This window comes from Silurus meridionalis, chromosome 10, assembly GCF_014805685.1.
Source record: "Silurus meridionalis isolate SWU-2019-XX chromosome 10, ASM1480568v1, whole genome shotgun sequence".
NCBI lineage: Eukaryota > Metazoa > Chordata > Actinopteri > Siluriformes > Siluridae > Silurus > Silurus meridionalis.
The window spans coordinates 22,094,756-22,113,255 of NC_060893.1; the positions used below are offsets into that span (position 1 = coordinate 22,094,756).

The 18,500-nt window shown below is 38.7% G+C and overlaps 1 protein-coding gene across 5 annotated transcripts in view; it reads right to left on the reverse strand.

Annotated features, from left to right (window-relative positions):
* Positions 1-18,500, reverse strand: part of syngap1a (synaptic Ras GTPase activating protein 1a) — a 178,277-nt gene that overhangs the window by 114,506 nt on the left and 45,271 nt on the right. For all 5 annotated transcript variants that reach the window (XM_046858982.1, XM_046858981.1, XM_046858980.1 and 2 more), the window contains exon 3: positions 4,780-4,885. In XM_046858982.1, the coding sequence (XP_046714938.1) occupies positions 4,780-4,885 (106 nt within the window). The remainder of the gene's footprint in view (positions 1-4,779; positions 4,886-18,500) is intronic.

The following is an 18,500-nucleotide window of genomic DNA, read 5'->3' on the forward strand; positions in this document are numbered from 1 at the left end:
TATACACTATATGCTTAGGTGTATTCAGGCAATTCTGCAATGATTATTATAAAATGTGGTTAACCTTTTTTATGGAACGTTGCGAATGATTTGTATTGTATGGGGTGAAGCAAAGGCTAAAAATGACCCTGTTTACTTGTCTACTTTTATGCCTTTGTTTTAAAGTTTTCAACTTGTATATAGAAAAAATTACAAAAAACGAACCTGAACGCATTTGGCAGAAGGACTTCTTTAGAGCGACTTAAAAGGAAGCAATTGAGGGTTAAGGGCCTTGCTTAAGGGCCCATCAGTGGCAGCTTGGTGGTGTTTTGGAATTTGAACTCTGATTAGAAAGCCAACGCTTTAACCATTGAGCTACCACTTCCACTGCCTTTCATTGTTTCTCTTACAGGGAACAAGCATTTTTCCAAACATTTAATGTGTGTATGCTCCTGCAAACAATTTTTGAATAAATGTATCTATATCCATCTTGATAAACAAGGCCCCGTTTGGTTTTATTTAGATACTAATATTTTTAATCTGAAATCGTATTAGGAGCTGAAGTAATACGTTTTAATACTATCTAGAAAAAAAAACACTTCTGATGGAGCAGTGAGGAGAAACAGTTCACACGTCAAGTAACAAAATAATGACCACACATTTCCCACAAAAAAAAAAAGCAGTCCTAAACTTAACATAATTCGGCCAAACAGGTGAAGCTCTCCTGAGTTATTTTAAAATGGAAACAGACAAGTAGCAAATAAAAATCCTCACCTCAGTCTTGACAGAGGACATGCTGGCAAAACATAATGAAGCTTTACTGGCAGACCTAGATGTTTGTCAAAACACGTTATTCTGTCGTTCTGATGATAGCAAGTGGGATCTGCAAAGCTCCGAAGCTTTTGTATAACAGACAATGATTTTTTTTTTGTGTGTGTGTATGTTTGCTGTATCTCAGGTGTCATTCGGGGGAAATGGATGTAACTGCAAATGGCAAACAAGCTGTGAAGGACTAATGAATTAAAAGCCAGTAATGCATGAGCGATAATTATGTCTCCGCTCCGCTAGCCATCTTTTGCTCAGAACAATGATATGCACGCTGCCTGGCCCATCATTTTGTTTAGACAATATAAACAAACAAAAGCAACACGTTTCCTGCAGCTTAACACAATCGGAAATGTTATTAATTAAACTCAACACCTTTTTGTAATAGGAAATAGATCGTTTGTCAGAATTAGCTTGCAGCATGTCTTTTTTTAGGTTTAGTGACGAGCGATTGTTTTGATAAATGCGTTTGTACAGGTTAGTTGTATGTAGTGGTATAGAATTTGTGACAGTGTGTCTTCTTGTTTGTACAGTATGTTTCAGTACTTTCGAAAACGTTCTTACACTTGCACCGAAGTTCTTCCTCCGGCAAAAAAATCTCAGTAGCACCAAAACATGAAACACACGCTTCTGGTTGTGAACAGTTCATGAACAGCAGAGCAGCTTTTTCTCGTGAATAGTTCATGAACAATACAGAAGCTTCTGTTTGTGAACTGTTCATGATCCTTACAGCAGATTCTGCTTGTGTTCATAAACAGTACAGCGACGTCTCTTCGTGAACAGTTCATGAACAGTACAGCAGATTCTGCCTGTAAGGATCTATGAACAGTAAAGCAGCTTGTTAATGAACAGCTTGTGAACAGCACAGCATCTTCTTCTTGTGGACAGTTAATGAACAGCACAGCAGCTTCTGCCTGTGAAGAATTCATGAAAAGTACAGCAGCTTGTTTGTGAAACAGTTTGTGAACAGCACAGCAACTTCTCCTTGTGAACAGTTTATGAACAGTACAGCAGCTTCTGAAGGTGCAAAATTCAAGAACAGTACAGCAGCTTGTTTGTAAACAGTTCATGAACAGCCAAGTGATTTCTGCTTGTGAACAGTTCATAAAAATACAGCAGTGTGTTTGTGAACAACAGCTTCAGTTTAATAAACTTTGCAGGACTAAGTTTTAGTGTACAGTTCGACATTTTAGCAGCTGTTTTTAAGTTATGAATAGTACAGTTACTCTAGTTTGTCTTAATGAACAGCATAGCAGCTCCAGCTTGCAACACAGCACTTTGTGAACTGTTTGTGAAGAGTTCATGATTATATCAGTTTTACTATACAGTTGCGGCCATCTAGATGTAAATCCACACATTGAAGCTATTAGCATCAAACCACCTAATATCTGGATATTGTGACCAGTTACATTATGAGTTAATAAGGTCTGTGTAAAATTCATTTATTTTTATTTTGAAAATAAAAAACAAAACAAAAGATGAAGCACTCTATGTGTGTGTTTGTCCCCTTACAAATTTTAGGTAAGTGGTAAAAAAAAGTGGGAAAAAAAGAATAAGCAAGCGATTAGCCTGTGCACTTTAGGTCGTTTCCCAAGGGAGCCGGCTATGCACATTCTGTATATATTTTGCGCACATTCTGCCCATATTTAGTGCTCATTTGGCGAATATTCTCCGTAAATTCCGTGCATAATCTGTGCAAGCTGCGCCATGCTCATTGTGCCGCACACATTCTGCTCACATGTCTACTCATGTTGGTGCAATGGTTCTGGGGGCTTGCAGATGGACCAGGCAGAGGGATTTGAGACGAGCTTGTCCCTTTCCCCTTTTTCACCTGTCTGGTTCAGCACTCGCTCGAAAGTTGAAAGCACGGTTTTCTGCGGTTTCTTCCCCTTGCGATGAGAACATTCAGTTCCGCCTTTCTTCCTCCGATCTGCCAGCAAGGAGCTATGGGAGGTTGTGACCATGACAAACTTGAAATAGTTTGGCTGGCCGATGAGCAGAAAGCTGTCCCATCCAGTAAGCTCAACAATGCGCTTTCTGCAACCTATGTCGCAACCTCCATGTCCGGGTCTGTCTTTCTTTTCAGACCTGCACACGAAGGTGTCCAGGTCTTGGGCTAAGCCACATTTGGCCTACCTCTTCAGTTAAAATCCTCATTGTACTTCAACGTAGTGGGACTAAAATATTGTGGTTATGGGTCAATGCCCCGGATTGTAGAGACGCTGCCTAGCTATCTTTCCCTGGATGTGGCATCGTCTCTTAAAACCCTGTCACTGCCGACCAAGCCCCTTCATAACACTTCGGTGCTGGTGGGTAGGGCTTATGCCTCAGCAGGTCAAGCCGCTGCATGCCTGCACACCATGGTGGTGTTAAAGGCGTATCAGGCTGACCTGCTGCGAGAGCTAGACCTAGAAGAATTCGGCTCTTAAGGCTACAAAAGAGACCGCTGTGGCCGTTGGCCGGTCTATGGCTGTTCTAGTCTCCTCTGGGAGGCACCTATGGCTCACCCTATTGGATCCTTTCGACAGGGACAAAGCTGTTTCAGCGTTGCTCATCCCCAAGAACAACCCAGCACCTCCTCTCTGCCAGACGTGTCTCGTTGGGTTCTGCAAACTGTAGACAGAGGCTATATGATTCAGTTCGGGTCTTGTCTGGTGGGACTCGAGCAGGCTCTAGACATGGAATAAGAAACACTCCCCTGCGGAAGGAGGCCATCGAGGTGGTACTTCCAACAGAGAGTCCAGGTTCTACAGCCGGTACTTCATAGTTCCCAAAAAAGACGGGGGTTGCGTCCTATTCTAGATCTACGTCAGCTGAACCGCTCACTAATGAGGCTCAAGTTCAAGATGCTGACCCTCAATCAGATTCGAAGTCTGGTTTGTCACTGTAGATCTGAAGGATGCATATTTCATGTATCATCCTTCCTTCTCACAGGAAATTCCTGAAGTTTGCTTAAGGGCCGAAGCTTACCAATATCGAGTCCTTTTATTTGGCCTTGCCCTCTCACCCCACAACGTCACAAAGAGTGTGGATGCGACCCTGGTCCCTCTGAGACTTCAGAGCATCTGTATATTAAACTATATCGGTGATTGGTTGATTTTAGCTCAGCCAGAAAACTTAGCGGTCCGGCATTGAGATGTCGTTCTCGCTCACATGAAGGAACTGTGTCTCCTGCCCACATCACGTCCATCCTTATGGTCGTTAAGAGGGTCAGAGAAGGACAGTCACTTTCTGTCAAGCAGTTCCAGAGACTGCTGCGGTTAATGGCAGCAGCGTCCAAAATAACTCCGCTTGGCCTCCTGCAAATGAGATACCATCAGTGGTTGTTCGAGGCCCGAGGGTTCTCTCGGAGGGGCAATTCGCTCCGTACAATCAAGGTCACGCAGCGAGTCCTACGTGCCTTAGATGTCTGGAGTAACTCATTGGGAAATTATTTGTTTATAACTAACTACTTTTATTTTGATGTGTAAACCATTTTGGACATTGTGAGCAAGTGAAAATGTGTTAGACACCACTCCATCACCTAGTATGCATAGTACCTAGTACCCGAATGTATGCATCTGTATGATATGAGTTTAATGCAAAATGAATGTGTGTATATGTATGTATGTGGGAGATAAGAAGAAAGCGAAAAAATGTGTATATGTTTAATTATTCCCCAGAGTCTTCCTTTAGCAGAGGTGTGTGTGTGTGTGTGTGTGTGTGTGTGAATGTGTATTAGGGAGGCAGGGAAGGGTGTTCGGGGGGAGGGGGGGGGGATATATCTGTTTAAGTGTTTAGGAAAGTGAGAAAGTGATACTACAGTACATGATTATACGAGTTGTGTATGTAGGGGTGTACAGTATGTGTGTACGTGGGTGAATGTGAAAGGTTTGTGTGTATTATTTGTTATGCATGATCTTTGTATACTGTAGGTAAGAATGTGAGATGGTGGTATTGCATCCCTGTGGGCGTTTGTGTAATTTTTTAGCACACCTGATTCAGGGTGGGGTCTGCTATCGGCAGGTACGGAGACGGTCCTGCGGAGCAGCTTGGTGCGGTGAGACACAGGGCGCCGATCGCTCATAAGAAGAGGATGAACCTGGGCAAACACAACACACACACACACACACACACACACACACACACACACAGAGAAACATACACCAATTAGCTCAGTGAAGGTCAATCATACAGTCAAATAAACACATGAGCAAAATGTCTAGGCTATTTATCACATTTGGAAGGGGACGGGGAAGACATTTTGCATGATAGAGTTTAAGAGACTAAGATGTTTCATGTTTAAACACTTGAAAAAAAAAACAAATAAAAACTATTACAGGATATCTAATGACAAACAATACAAATATCATAAAAAGCAATCACCTGCTATTCATTAATACTATTACCAAATTGATTTCCATTACAAATCTATCTATCTATCTATCTATCTATCTATCTATCTATCTATCTATCTATCTATCTATCTATCTATCTATCTATCTATCTATCTATCTATCTATCTATCATCTATCTATCTATCTATCTATCCCTCTTTTATTCTTCGTGAATTGTGAACGAGTGAACATTTATAAATCCAGTGAAAGTTTATTAAAAACAATAAATAAACCAGAAAAAATGTAGCAGGTTCAAAAAAACTGTGTCGCTCCAAACGTAACATCTTTAAACTACATAAGTCCTACGTAATGATGTAATAAACAATACAATATGAAATTGGTGCTTCATTTTCCATAAGAGAAGTATACATTCAGAAATAATGCAATGTTTAACTAAATTTCACGCAATAAAAAGGATAAATGATAAATAATTAAATAAAAGTCTCTGTTTGTTTCTTACATCTGTCTTTTCACCTTTTTATCATGGACTGGACTGGAAGATTATGTGTAGCCTGCTATAGAGCTCTTTTCTCATCCCTATTAAATATCTTTAGAATGAACTGAAACGCTGACTGCACCCCAGGCCTCCTCACCTCACCTACATCAGTACCTGACTTTACTAACACCGTTGTAGCTGAATAAATCTCCACATTCAGAATCTAGTGAAAGAGTGTACGTACTTATAACAGCTAATGGGAACTAAATGTGAAATATGTTCGAAAAGCACATACAATTCATAGAGGTTGCCAGGTGACACCACAGTCACACAGGCTGAAATGTTACATAGCTGGACCTTCAGTTGAATAGTCCTAGACTTGGAGGTTGATGACCATTTATATCATATTGCCCAGTTTTCTGTTATAGAACATTCAGATTTCACACTTTCATGGTAAACATGGTGAACATTTTAATGCTCCAGCATGACCAAGTACTTTCTACTGTTAAAAACCACTGATTACTACCACTAATTCATGAAGGAATACTGAATTATATAACAAAATGCTTTTTCATCCTCTCCTTCCTGCACACACACACACACACACACACACACACACACACACACACACACAGTCAGAAGGTACGGGTTAAAAGAGTACAATACCCGGTGGAATACAACCAGTCAATGTAAAAGGGGGCATTATGGTTCAACAACATAATACAGTAACTAACATTCTAACATTCAACATCATACATCATACCACAAACTGCAGAAACAATAGGTCAGCGAATTAAACCTGCATACGGAATGTACTGAATTCAGCATATATTACAGACTATTACAGAAAGTCTGGCTGGAATTGAGCATTAGTGAATATAAAGATTCATAAACAGCTTACATTTGATGTGTAGGCTGTTTTCCTCAATAAATATTGGGCAAATACAAGGTGGGGTCTATGTGAGTTATGTTATATTGGGTGTGCAATCACAGTGTGTGCATGTGGTAGGTTTAGTTTCACTTTCTTCTTCTAGAAATCTCTCCGCTATCCAGAAAACAATTAGCACATGTGGGAAAAACCCTGGACAAAATTCAATTCGATGATATTCTTTTTTTTTTTGTACAGCGCTTTTAACAACGAACATTATCAGCTTAACACAGATAATGTGATGATTAAAATAAATAAGATGTTCTTTATAAATGTAAGTTTGTTCCTGAGCCTGTGGCAACTGTGGCATGGAAAAACTCCCACAAATGGCATAAGGAAGAAACCTTGAGAGGAACCAGACTCAAAATGAAACTTATCCTCATCTGGGTTGCACCGAATGTCCATTTATTACAGATAAACGATGTTGAGGTGCAGTGATGGTGATCGGATACAAACTGTAGTCCTGAGTCAGTGTAGCAGACTGCTGAAAAAAGCATAGGGACACCTGACTGTTCCATCTCCTTCTACAGAGCTCCAACCCTATAGAACACCTTTGGGATGAAGGTGAACGCTAACTGCAACCCAGGCCTCCACACCTCAACTTCTTTAGTACCTGACTTTACTAACACCCTTGTGGCTAAAGGAACCTCCATAAAATCTAGTGGAACATTTTCCCAGAAGAGTGGAGGGTATTATAGCAGCAAATGGGCACTACATATGGAATGAACTGTTGATAAAAGGCATATGGATTTTGTCCATATTTAGTATATTGTTTCCTTTCTATTCTTTATACGTGAAAAAACAGATCTTTATACTCAATTATTCTTTGAAATTCGCCCACCATTTGTGTGCCCAATTTACCCCATTGCACATGCAAATTAGTGATATTAGAGTGTATCTGGCTCTGAGTTTATCTGGCTCTGAGCTGCCAGCTTCTTTGGCACTAGATACTAAAAAACTGGCAAGTAAGAAAATGTATTTTTATAAAATTGCTCCAGATTGTAATTTAAATATCTAAATCTCCAAATCAACCTGTTTACATTACAGTTAAATTAAAAAGTTGAATTTTGTTTTTCTAATTCTAGGAAAGTTCAAGATAATTGTCACAAAACGCATTCTATATCCACAAAAATGTGGCTTTTCAGAGACAGCAAGTCATAGCACAGAGGTCAATTTTGTGAGGGGTTAGGGTTGTGAGTCTTAGCTAAGGGACTAGAGTTGTGAGTATTAGTTTAGTGCTTACAGTTGTAAATCATAGCTCAGGGGTTAAGGTTGTGAACCTTGGGACAGGAGTTAAGGTTGTGAGTCTTGAATCGGGGGTTAAGGTTGTGAGTCTTTGATCGGGGGTTAAGGTTGTGAGTCTTGGATCAGGTTAAGGTTTTGAGTCTTGGGTCAGGGATAAGGTTGTGAGTCACAGCTCAAGGCTTAAGGCTGTGAGTCATAGTTTAGGGGTTAAATGGTAAATTATAGCTCAGGGGTTAAGGTTGTGAGTCATAGTTGCAGGGTTAAGATTGTGAGTCTTGTATCAGGGGTTAAGGTTGTGAGTCTTGTATCAGGGGTTAAGGATGTGAGTCTTGGATCAGGTGTTAAGGCTGTGAGTCTTGTATTAGGAGTTAAGGTTGTGAGTCTTGGATCAGGGGTTAAGGTTGTGAGTCTTGAATCAGGGGTTGAGTCTTGGATCAGGGGTTAAGGTTGGGAGTCTTGGATCAGGGTTAGGTTGTGAGTCTTGGATAGGGGTTAAGGTTGTGAGTCTTGAATCAGGGGTTGAGTCTTGGATCAGGGGTTAAGGTTGGGAGTCTTGGATCAGGGGTTAACGTTGTGAGTCTTGGATAGGGGTTAAGGTTGTGAGTCTTGGGTCAGGGATAAGATTGTGAGTCACAGCTCAAGGCTTTAGGCTGTGAGTCATAGTTCAGGGGTTAAGATTGTACATTATAGCTCAGGGGTTAAGGCTGTAAGTTTTGGGTCAGGGCTATGGTTGTGAGTCTAGGGTCAGGGGTAAGGCTGTGAGTCTTGTGTAAGACTTAAGGTTTTGAGTCATAGCTCAGGGGTTAGGATTGTAATTCTTGGTGAGCCTCGGGTCAGGAGTTAATGTTGTTTATTATAGCTAAGTGGTTAGGGTTGTGAGATTTTGAGTCTTTTGTTGGTGTTAAATTTGTGAGTCATAGCTCAGGGGATAAAGTTGTACATTATAGCTCAGGGGTTCTGAGTCTGAGTTGTGCATGAAAGGAATTGAGTTCAGATCACTGGACTGCCGCTAAATGACCTAGAACTGGAATTCTAATGAAATACCAGCTTTTCTTATGTAATAGACTCTAATATTTACCATAAACTCACCATATAGTTTGCTAATTGCTAATTAATTACTTGCATTTAGTAGGCGCACATATAAACAATCCTGTATCTGGCAATACAAATTATGGTTCACCCCAGGTTTGGCCGATTTGATAAAAAAAATCTTCACCTTAATTTGAAACTCGTTTTTGTGTTCATGTCTCTTTGATGAGATTGAAGCCATTACTGTGCCAAGTCCAACACTGACAGCATGTCAACAATATGGCCATGGAGGTCTGTTCCAGGTTTAACAAATACTATGGAGATCCATCTGTAATGGTTCCTTGCCTTACATGTAATGGTAGAAGCACATTAATATATGTTAACCTTCTTTTCATCTTCGCTTTGATCTTTAAAAGAAAAAAGAAAAAATGACTGGAACAAGTTCGTTTAGCAGTGAAAAAGAGTTCAACCTAAATTTTAAAATGCTTTTTCATTAGGGTCATGATGTACTTACTGTACATGAGGCATGAACTGTGAATAACTTTCCAACATCAAAATTTTCAAAACAATTCACAATGTAGGGGTATTATATCAGCTAAAATTTACCCAAAGCCTTAATCAGAGTAATGCATTCGTGCTTAAACAGTTCTCAGAAAAACAACTAATAATTTGGTGTGTTATAATTACAATTTTATAATTTAGTAGTTAAAATCTAAAGGTTATTTCAATTATCTCTCAGTGTGTGATTGGGGTTGGTTCTGCTTGAGCAGTCCTGGACAGAGTATTATCAAGGTAGCCTGTTCATTTGAATATTAGACTACATGCTAGTTAGTTCTCAGCTTGGCCTGATCGGGGAAATCCGAAATTCATATTTGTCATTTGTCCCAAGACATTTTAATATTTAAGCCTATACTTCACATGTTCGATTGTGAGGTGCTCCACAATATCCTTGAAATGATTGATTGTGTCATTTGTCCATGGCAGAGTGAGGGCAATAAATGGTTGAGACACATGAGCAATGAACCACAGTGACAAAAGACAAGCTTGTGGAACTTCAAGGTTCACTGCATTGTCTGAGAATCAGCTCTGAATGTAGAACCTGGTGAGATACCAGCTCTGATTCTGTGGTAATACCATACAGAAAGAAAGCCACACTATTTTCCTCTGACATGACAAAAGCACAGAAATTGGTCGATTGATAAGAACCCTCAATATGAATAACCTGGAAAGCCAGTTCATTTATTCAACTAAATAAATGCATTCATTTTTTTGTTCCTCTTCGTTATTTTCCAAGCCAACAGTACAGTTTTTTTCTGGGGTCATGTAGAAGGAAGTATTCCTGTTTGTTAATTCCCCTACCAAGCAAAATCAGGACCTAAATTGTGACCCTACAGTATGTGGGCAGCTTATTCTACTTCCATAGTAGCTTTACCCTGGTCAGACCACAAGCAGTGGGTGCATAATAAGAATAAATAGGTTTTAAATATATATGAAGGTATTCAAAACTACAAAAAAGTGCACATAATATGATATTGCATATTGTATGGTCTGATGGTATAATATTTTACATGGTATTATATTAATGTACCTTTGCAAGTATTGTGAGCTTTTGATAATGCATATAATGTCACAGTGGCACTATCAGTTTTCATCGTGTCAGCTCTGCTCCACTACTGATTGGGGAGGAGTTATAGAGTTTGAGGGCCACTGGTAGGAAAGATCTCCAAAAATCTGCCTTTCTTCATGATCATTCTCTTTTATACCTCATTGAGAAATTAGTGAGATGGATACAGATGAACTGAGTATACAGTTGTAATTCGATTACCTTCAGTGATCACTAGGGCGGTAGCAATAGTTTGATTTGAGTCACAAAACAGTGCAACCCCGATACTCGTGGGGGTTACGTTCTAGAAACCCCCTGCGAGTAACAAAAAATGGTGAGGTTTTGACTCTCCTTTTGATGGTTCCTTTTACATGGGGAATTGTACATGTACTGTAGTGCAAACTAAAAAAAATATGAATGACTTGTTATAAATGTTTAATTTACTACTTTCAATAAATAATACAACCATAAAATTGTTTTCAAACATTTTTATGCAATTTATTAGTAGAAACTCTGTTTAAAATGTTACTCCTGACTTCCCGAGCCACCCGCGGCTTCTCGCGAACATTTAGATTTTTGGGGAGTTGCTCGCAGTCTGGTTCCAAATGAAAAGTCACGAACTATCGAGGTCGTGAGTCTCAAGGTCGCGAGTATCGAGGTTCCACTGTACTGGCTTCATGAGTTTGATTAAATTTCCTAAATTAAGAAAAAAAAAATACTCGCAATACAAACGACAAAACAATACAAACAATCTGGATTAATATGGATAAAACTATCTGAAATATATATTTAAAAAATGCTATAAACAGAGCGCTCTGTTCCACAAGTCAAAAAAGCTGCGATAGATGCAAATACAGTTGACTCAATTCAATTCAATGTTTCAGAGCAGCTTTACAGAATGCAAAAAAAAAAAAGTTAAATATATGTGAAATATGTGTATTTATCTCTGATGAGCAGCCTGGGGCAACTGTGGCAAAGAAAAAAACCCTTAGATGGTATGAAGAAAAAACCTTGAAAGGAACAAGACTCAAAAAGGAAACCTATCCTCATTTGGGTGACAGCAAGAGCATGATTATAAATCATAAAAACCACAATACAAAACCAAAGTGTGAGAAATATCAAGTACACCAGAGTGTGTGATTATGAGTAATGTCCTTTCTACTGTCTAATATAGTCAGTTAAAGTTTGGAACCAGGTGCTCCTGAGCAATAAATTAGCTCAACATCTGCGATGATTTAAGGTTTAACTGCAACTCATCCATTCCAGAGCCTTTAAATGTTCAATGATGAATAAAACAGCATTAGTAGAATGGTATTTTTTGAGTATTGAATACAAGGTTGTTTATCCTCAAAGTCCAAGCTATATTGAGACAGATTTGAATGCACAACCAAGCAGACAAAATGCATGAGCAGGGTCTAAAACACAAAGTAGGTCAGGTGATGCACACACAGAATATTTGAGGCTTAGGCAAAACACAAAGGTCAATAAGTAGCACAAAGGGGAACAAAAACACTGGAACCAGTGATACAGGCTACAGCTACACTAAACCGGATAGATAAATAAAAAATCCAGTTGTCTAAAAACACTCTGCAGCCACAATTTCATTTTCAGTCGTTTCCCAGTAGTTGCTCATCCACACTGAAATGGCTATAAGCTATGCAAGGCCAATACGGAGGGAAAAATATGTTTTCAAACAAAAACATTCGTGTGGACATGGCCACAAAGTCCTGGTAACATTTAATACGTAAGACCAATGAAGCCTTCACTCTGTGCTTGTAGTTTGTGTGTGCAACTTCAATACATAGTGTCCGTTTTGAGCTTGTTAAGGTACATGTGTAGTCTACGGTGGCCATTGTATGTTCTGGAAAACTGTGATTGTGGATTCTGAAACTGCACAATAAACCTAGAGCTCCAAAGTCAGCTAAAAAACCTGACTGCTTCAACATTTAATGTTGTTTGAAAGTGTCTGAAGAGCTGTTTTTAACTGTAGTAATGTGATCATGTAACAACAAAACGTGTTGGTTGTTGCAATGCGGAGCTATCAGACTATCAGACTTCACAAGTACAGATCTTGCAGACTCACCACGAAAGAACGAGACAGTTGATCTGATAATCGAGAAGTGACTAACACAATGGGTGGCGTATTCAGCGTGGATACAATGTCCAAAGGGATGATTCATGTCCCGAGTGGGACCGCACAAGATGTCAGAACAAAGCACAATTATTTAAATGGTATAGGTTTATTGTAAATCTGTAATTTTATACAGATTTTTTTTTTTCTGACTGTGATCAACTGTGAATGTGAAACCGTGGTAATTAAAATAGCAGATAAGGGGTTTTACTGTATTCTCTATATAACACTGTGCAGATTGGGACCTCTGGTGTTCAAACTGTGCAATTACATGATATAATACTTATTTGCAGGAAGCTAATTGGACATGTCCATAATACACAATGTCAAATGTTTCTATAGTAATGCATCACGTTATGATGTACCCTCTGTAGTAATCGCTTTTCCCCGGTCAGATGGACTGCTCCTGCTTGTTCCATGAGCAGTGGGTACAATGTGGAGATTGTGCTTTCCTCCAAGCTCTTATCTCAAACAGAAAGGGTAAAGACTATCATGTTCCTTCTTAACGAATGCAAGAACAATGCTATACACATTCACAAGAACAAGGTTCATGGACAGGACAGGGACAAATGCTTTGAGCCATGATGCATTGTGTATAACTAGCCAAATATACAGCTGTATGAGTTTCTGCTGTTGTCAATCACACTAAAGGGCATCCAACACACTGTTCAGCCAGGACTATGGAAGAACCTCATAGGGGTCTGTTTTTGTTGTTAATTTCAGTGCTTTCATGGTTCAGGCTTTGAAACCACTCCAAAACGTTAAACGTATTATACAAAAGAACCCAATTTCCATGTTGATAGCGTTTCCAAACAGGATTACATTTGACCTTTAGGTCAACTCTGGCTTTTCTTCTTCCACTTCTTCCACAGAAAATACCATAAAGCACCCACAAACTTTCTTCATCTAAAAAGGTCATCTCCTTAAGGGGAAAAAAAATCCAGTCAAGTGTTTGCTCAGCGTCTGTAAAAGTAAAGTGCAGACATGAATCTATTTTTGTAGCCATGCATACACACAAGAGGTGCTAGAACATTAAAAAAAGCTAGGCAGGATCCCTTATGAAGTAATGAGTCCCAATTATGTCAAGCAAAGAAATGATGAGATGCCTGTCTGAAGGTTTCTGTGAATCACTGCGACAGTTTTCTTCAGATCTGGGGGTGCGTTTCACCCGGTGCTGTAGGGGATATGATGAGATTCAACTGAGTGATGAATGCTGAGGTATATAAACAGATTTTGACTCATCATACATTGTCTTTGGGAAATCGACTGCCTAGTAAAACATCCACCCTAAAATACTGCACACATAATTAAGATCTACAGGGAGGGATTTGAGGGGGACACGGTGCACTGTGTTAAATCCGATTTAACAGCCCTCCTACCTCGTCATAGAGAACAATTTGAGATGTAGCCAGAGATTAATATATTATTTGCACAGAGACAAAAGAGGCTTTACACATGATTAAGGGCCTTTTTTAAGGGCCCAACTGCAGCAATTTGGCAGTGCTGGGGCCCCCAATCTCCCATTCAGTAACCCAGGACCTTAACTGGTGAGCCACCACTTCTCTTAGTTTGCTCACATCCAGCTTGGAAGCTAGGATCAGAACACAGGGTTAGCCATCAAACAGCATTCCTGAAGCAGATGGGGTTAAGTGCCTTGCTTAAGGGTCCAACAGAGGCAGCTTGGTGGTGCTGGGGTTTGTGGCCCCCATCCTTATGATTAGTAACCCAGAGCCTAAACCGTTAAACCACCACTGCCCAACTGAACAGACTTGGATTGTTGTTTTGAATTCTCGCCAAAAAAAAGGCATTTGGCCGAGCCTAAAGATGCGCATATGGACTGGGAATTTTTGAAGGACAAAATTGAAAAAGTCACACAAGCAAGAGGTTTTGATTTTCATGCTAGTACGAGCACACGGTCTGAGATGAAACACAGAAAAGGACCATTCTTTTATTTATCCATAGTAACTGTCTTTTAGAGACTAGATTTATTTGAGAAATTTTCTTAATAAGTGTAGGAAATGTAGAAAAGTGTTTATACTTTGATTTGGCAGTTCAAATTTTTGCATGGTTGCCATGAGCTATCTGTCACAATGCAGCTAAAGCTAGGTAAACACCATAGGCACCATATGCTATATGTGTTTTTATTGTTACCACCAATTTGGAGGCACACAATTGTATCAGATGTCTTTGAATCGGGTAGCATTACATTTTCCCTTTACCTGAACTAGGAGACCCAACCCCTTTATAGCATGACAATCAGCTAGGCACAAAATCAGCTTTATGAAGATATGCTACATGGTAACGTCCTTGAGTGGCCTTCTGTAGAGATCTAACCTCAAGCCTTTGCCAAACCTTTGGGATTAATTGGAAAGCTGACTGCATCCCAGACCTATTTACCATGTATGAGCTTCTCAATGAGGTATTGGATACCACAACACACTGAGTTGCCAGTTTATTACTTAGTTGATCATTATATGTAATAAACCTGCAAATTGGTTTACCATCAGGAGGGACCATGAATTGGTTGACAAAAAAATGCAACAGAGGTTAAACCTTGTGCAATACATAATGTCAAAAATAAAATAACACAAAATTTGCAATTCTGTTAAGAAAATTAAATAACTTACTATTATAGGAAAATAAATGCATATAGTGAAACATTTTATAATATTGTGTAAAAAAAATCAGTTATGAGAATTATTAGAAATGCAATGACAATAACAAAAACGAAACAACAGAAAAGGGACAATAAAATTCTCAATGAGATAGTAAATAGTGCCGTAGCAAAAAACACAGAGTTGCCAGTTTATTACTTAGTGGATCATTATATGTAATAAACCTGCAAATTGGTGTACCATCAGGAGGGACCATGCATTGGTTGACAAACTCCGGGGAGAGAGAGAGAGAGAGAGAGAGAGAGAGAGAGAGAGAGAGAGAGAGAGAGAGAGGGAGAGAATACATCTTAAACCCCAACCGAATATTATATTTCTCGCCCAAAAAACATGAGTCGGATAATTACTAAAATCCTAGGAAGCACATCCATTTTCATGCTAGGCATGCAGAGTTACAAACATACAAGACAGCAGTTAAAACAAACAAAAAACAAAAAACCATAAAGCCAGAAATAAAACATGTAAAAATGTATTGTGTCACATGCTAGACAGATAATTCAATTTTAATCAGTTAAAGGCTCCAAGTGAAAACTACTCTGAAGTTTCTCTGGATTATTGTAGGTTGTAGGACTATGATTATTATTATTATCAGGGTGTAACACTGAAATGTGAAGGTTTATATAAAAATTATTTATAATTGAGAACTTCAATAGAGGTTTGGCCAAAATGTACATTTCACTGCGAGTTGTATTCTGTATATAACTATGTTTGTGACAAATAAATTCTTGAATCCCGAATCAAAAGTGTGATCACACACACCTGTGTATGTTGAGAGTTTCATTCCAAATGTATTCTCCCTTTTCAGTTACTTTGCAAACACTAAACATGTTTTATCAGGTTCTAAGGTTTCAGAACACACGATTCCTGTAGGTTGTAATTACAAAGCAATACTGAGACTTTATAGGTTTCACAAAACAGACATCCAAAGATGAAAAAGGTCAATATTTATATTTTATTTTAAAGACAATATTTAAACAGTTTTTAAGAGTTGATTAGATTTAACTATATTGTTGCTGTCACAGGGTGCAAGTACACACCCAGTGAAATGCAGATTACATTTAACCAGAAGTGCAAATAGAAATAGGAAAGTATTGGGAAACCCTGTCAGACCATAATTTCTGGCCATATTTTGTTCCTCCTCAGACTACCATAAAGTTTGAGACATCCAATTGTCTTTGGATGTGGTAGCATTAAATTTTCCTTACAATTGAACTAGGAGACCCAAACCTGTTCCAGCCTGACACTGCTACTGTGCACAAAGCCAGCTCAATTAAGGTCTGCTTTACACGGGTTGAACTGGAAGATCTCCTGCTACAGAGCGCCAACCCTATTGAACACCGTTGGTATGAATGTAAACACTGACTGCACCCCAGACCTCCTCACCTTCTCACCTACATCAGGACCTGACTTTACTAACTTTACTGAATAAATCTCCACAAATTATCACATAATCTAGTGGAACATCTTCCCAGAAGAGTGGAGGTTATTATAACAGCAAAAGGGAGCTAAATGTGGAATGGGGTTTTCAAAAAGTACAAAAGTATCTTATGATCAGGTGGTCAGAAAATTTAGTCCATAAAGAGTATACATGTATACATAGACTTTTTTGTTCTTTAAAAATTTTGAGGTAGTGAGTAGAAGGGAACGATTGAGTGCAAGTGACAATGTGCAAATATAAAGGTGCATTGTACAAAGAAATGAGGTATAAATATCTTGTAATCATCAGGTGACAAAACAGATATCATATAGTAGTTATATATTAAGGTGAAAAGAAGCAAGTTTGAGAATAAGGTATTACCAGTGGTGGACGAGTACACAAAGCATGTAGTTGAGTAAAAGTAGAGATACGGTAGGTAAAATATGACTCCAGTAAAAGTAAAAGTGTCCATTTAAACTTTCACTTAAGTAAAAGTATAAAACCATTTGCCTTCAAATGTACTTAAGTATCCAAAGTACTATCATTTATTATGGCTCTAATGATCCTATTATCATTTTTGTCACAAGACTCTTGTGTAATCAACTCATTTTATGCGAAAAGACTGAGAACGTTTCACCAACGTTCTGGAGAAATGTTTATCTTCACTGTGTACTGCATCAGCTATATATGGTTGAAATGGTAATGAAAGCGTCTCGGTTTGACTAGACTTGGGCAAAAAAAGAGGAACAAGCCATATTTAGTCTCAAAAGCAATTTCTGTCAAAGTAGAGTCAAGAAAATCTCAGGTAAAATTAAAGTGTCATATGTTACAGCAGGAAGTATAAATAAAAGCAGGCTGTAACTAAGACTCAGGAAAACTTCCACTATGGAGATACTCCTCATAACCTTCCTATCAGAAAAGAATGATCGTTTAAGATTTCTAAGATTTCGTTCAAGAGACAGGTGTCTGAGGAGGAAAGTAAGGGAAGCCAGAAATGTAATAAATAGGGATGTGTCTACATTAGAATCACTAGCTAAGAAGAGAGAGAATTCTCTTGAACCAGACAGCATTTTACACAGCATACCAACTCTTTTGGAATTGGGGTCGTACATGCATACAGAGCTTGTCAAATATTTAGAAACACCTAGTCTTTTTTACGATTTCTGAGACACATGCATGTTCCTTTTGTTTATATGCAACAAACAAAATGCAAAAACACACGAATTGGACAGTGAATGGGTGGAAGAAAGTTCTATGAACAGATGAGTACAGTTGTTTTAACAGAAGAACTTATGTAAAACAAAAACAGGAGAGAAGATGTTAGCAGGCTGCCTCACACCACAATCAAACATAAAGGTAAAAGCCTAATGGATTGGAGCAAGGAAGGTTGGAGACTTGTTCCGAGTGAAAGAAAAACCAACATGGCAACCATTCCATACTTTAACACAATGCAAATGTTATCTATGATGGAATTGCCTGCCCAATTGCCACACCTGAATTCTATTGAACTGCTCTGGGATGAACTGGATCAAAAAGCCAGAAAGAAATCTCCAACTAGTAAAGAAGACCTTTAGTAAGTTTTTACAAGAGGCATGGCAAAGTATTTCTGCTGAATGTTTGAAGAAACCAACTGTTCGAATGCCAAGAGTGTGTAAAGATGTTCTCCATGCATTGGATTTTTCAATGGAAATAAAGTTTATACATTCATATATTTGTTTGATCAAAGTAAATCTTCATACTGTTAAATTACTAAGTTTGTTGCATAGAAATAATTAATTAATATACTAAAAAATTAATTATCATAATAGCCGCGGACCGGGGATCGAACCCGGTCCGCGGCTAATTATGATAATTAATTT